Genomic DNA, 2,938 nt, shown 5'->3' on the forward strand with positions numbered 1-2,938 from the left:
CGCCGCCGCCGCAGAGCCCCGCCGGCCCTGGCCTTTGCCCCACAGTGGCGCCGACGACCTGCTGCCCATCCTGTCCTTCGTGGTGCTGAGAAGCGGCCTGCCCCAGCTAGTGTCGGAGTGTGCAGCCCTGGAGGAGTTCATCCACGAGGGGTGGGCGCCCGCGGCGGGGGCCTGCTGGCGTCCGCAGGGGCCTCCTGGGCCTTGGCTGACCGGCGGTGCCGCCCACGCAGGTTCCTGGTGGGAGAGGAAGGCTACTGCCTGACCTCGCTGCAGAGCGCCTTGAGCTGCGTGGAGCTGCTGCCCGACGGGCCCTGGGCCAGTGGCGGGCGAGGACGCGACCCGCCAGGGACGGAGCCCCCAGCGCCGGGGGCTGCGGCTCTGCACCCCTGCCCGCACCCCACATCTGCTGCTGCGGGCAGGGGCTGAGCCGGCCGGCCCCTGGGGCCGGTCCCCCACCAAGCCTCTGAGAGGCCTGTGCAGGGCAGCCAGAGGGGCCGTGGCTGTGCCGCCCGCCCGCCCGCCCGCCCGCGGCGGATACTCCGGTCTGGGCCGGCTTCTTGCTGCAGTCCAGAGGCGAGCCCAGCACTCTGTCGCCAGAGACCGGGCAGGTGGCTCGGAACTGTTCTTATTTATTGGGCGACGACCACGCTCCCCTGAGGACCAAGCCGCCCTTCCACACTCGCGACCCCTGTCCTGGTTGGTGTGAGCCTGAGGTCAGCCCGCGGCCCCGTGCCCGCGGCCCCGTGCCCGCGGCCCCGTGCCAAGGCTGGAATAAAGGCATGATGTCTCACTGCAAGCAGCTCACTGGCTTCCCCTGCTGCTGCAGGCTGGAGCCACAGGGCCCCTGACAGGCGGCACCATTCCCGGGGTCACGTGCGCCCCCAAACCACACCTGCCCTGACCTGCGTGCGCAGGACGCACCCCTGAGACCGCTCATGCCGCCCCTGCCCTGGAGGGTGCCCTCTGCAGAGCCTGGTGGGCTGGGCGCAAGCCAGCGTCCATCCCTGGCAAGAGCTGGAAGGGCCTCAGGACCCTCCCGTGGGGCACAGGGGCACCCTGCGGGAGGAAGCGGGTGCCACCCTGCAGTGGGCTGCGGGCTGTGAAGCAGAGACCCACTGCGGGGTGGCGGGGGGGGCTGTCCAGGGGAGACCAGCCCATGTGAGTGGGCTTGCCTCCGGCTCCTCTGCCAGGTAGCTCCCACCCCTGCAGGGGCCTTTGGGGACCTCCCGCTTCCAGCCCCCCTGCCCCCCGCGGCTGCGGCCCTGCAGGGCCCCAGCTGCCCGGCCCAGGACCCGACACCACGGCCCTCCAGCCCTGCCTGCCCCCTTCTGCCCAGGAGCCCCTGGCCACCTGTGCTGCGTCCCCAACGCGGACCAAGATCTGCTCACTGCTGTGTCGGCGGGGCGGGACCCCCAAGAGAGCGCAGGCGGGGCAGCATGCCCGGCCTTCCGCATCAGCGGGCCTGCGGCCCCTCCGCAAACAGCCCATAAGCGCAGGCGGGGAGCACCTCGAGCAGCAGGGGACGCCGCGGCCTGAAAGGGTGCTAGAGGCTGCAGCAGCCGGAGGCGCGCACCGGGAGCAGACAGCCTGCGGCTGGGAGGTGCGAGCCAGCGCGGGGCCGCCCCTTCCGGGGGGCGCATGCGCGGCAGCCGCCAGCGGGCGTCCCGGGCAGGGCCAGAGGTCCGGGGGTCCATGGGAACCGAGAGCAGGCCCTGTGGGGTTTGGCCGTGGCGGGCAGCAGCCGACTGTCACCTTGGCCACTGTCACCAGCAAGCATCCCGCTGGGCGCTTGGCTCAGCAACCTGGGGGGGCGGGGTGTGGCCACGGAGCCTCTGAACAGCCTGCCTGTGCCCACCCGGTGCCTCACCCCGGCTGATCAGCTTCCCAGTCAGAGCAGCCCACGCAAGGACTGGACCCCTGTGAGGCTGGACACGTGCCCCCGTGGGCGCTGGGCAGCTGGGCTGGCACAGCTGCGACTCTGCACCCTTCCCTGGGGCTGTTGTTACCCAACACCAGTGAGTACGGCCTGGACCTCGCCAGAAGTCTGTGGGACGTGGAGTGCGCCCAGCCACAGCGCCATTCCCCACCGTCTCCTGTGTCCACGTCTTCGCAGAAGCTGCCTGCCACGTGGCTGCGCCCACCTTTGCCCAGCTGACCTTTTAACTAGATCACATGCAGGGTCCGTTTCCAAATCCTCTTCCATTCTCAGGGCCAGGGGCCGTGAGTTCGCTGCCATGCCCCCGTCCAGTGAGAGCTGTCCCGGAGGCGTCTCCTCCTGCTCGTCTGTCAGGCCCAATGGGCGTCTCTGGACGGGGTGGAGGGGCTGGCATTTTGGGAGCGGGCCCAGGAGCAGCTCATTCTGTCCAGGAGTGGAGGCTGGGGCAAAACCCTGCCTGGAGTCTCTCCTACCAAGAACAGCCATGTGTCCAGGAGTGCCAGGCAGCAGTTCCCACGCTGTGACCTGGAGTCCCGGCGCCGGGGGCAGGTGCCCAGCAGTAGGTGATCCAGCGCAGAGCTCTGTGCGCGCAGCACCAGGGGGCACGCAGCTCAGCCCGCTGGACAGAAACTGGAGGAAGGGTCAAATGCGCCCTGCGCAGAGCCAGGCTATGGCCAGGGGCGATCGCGAGGAAGCCAGGTAACCTAGCGCAGGACAGAGCAGCGGAAACCACGGCTTGGAAAGTCAGAAGTCCCGGGAAAACTGGCCCAGCTCTGACCTGGTGATCCTCAGGCACGCCTGGGCCCTGTGCGTCCTCAAGAGCGGCGGGGTGATGGCCACGGAAGACAGGAGGCGACTCTGCAGGGTGGAGGGGGCTGCCCCCCCCCCAGACTGCAGCTTCAAACCTCGGGTCTCGGCTGCGCGACGGGTGCCCACCTGGCGGGCCGGCTCCGCCCCGTCGCCCAGCGGCATGGCGCCCCGAGGGACGCCTCGGAGGGCCTC

General features: G+C 70.6%; 1 protein-coding gene across 1 annotated transcript in view; it reads left to right on the forward strand.

Annotated features, from left to right (window-relative positions):
- Window positions 1-790, forward strand: part of VPS9D1 (VPS9 domain containing 1) — an 11,395-nt gene extending 10,605 nt beyond the window's left edge. Inside the window, exons 10-11 of the mRNA XM_012722845.1 lie at window positions 3-150; window positions 231-790. Coding sequence (XP_012578299.1) covers window positions 3-150; window positions 231-426 — 344 coding nt within the window. The 3' untranslated portion in view covers window positions 427-790. The remainder of the gene's footprint in view (window positions 1-2; window positions 151-230) is intronic.
- Window positions 791-2,938: the final 2,148 nt, after the last annotated feature.

This window comes from Condylura cristata, unplaced genomic scaffold (genome assembly GCF_000260355.1).
Source record: "Condylura cristata isolate star-nosed mole 26May11 unplaced genomic scaffold, ConCri1.0 scaffold00009, whole genome shotgun sequence".
Taxonomy (NCBI): domain Eukaryota; kingdom Metazoa; phylum Chordata; class Mammalia; order Eulipotyphla; family Talpidae; genus Condylura; species Condylura cristata.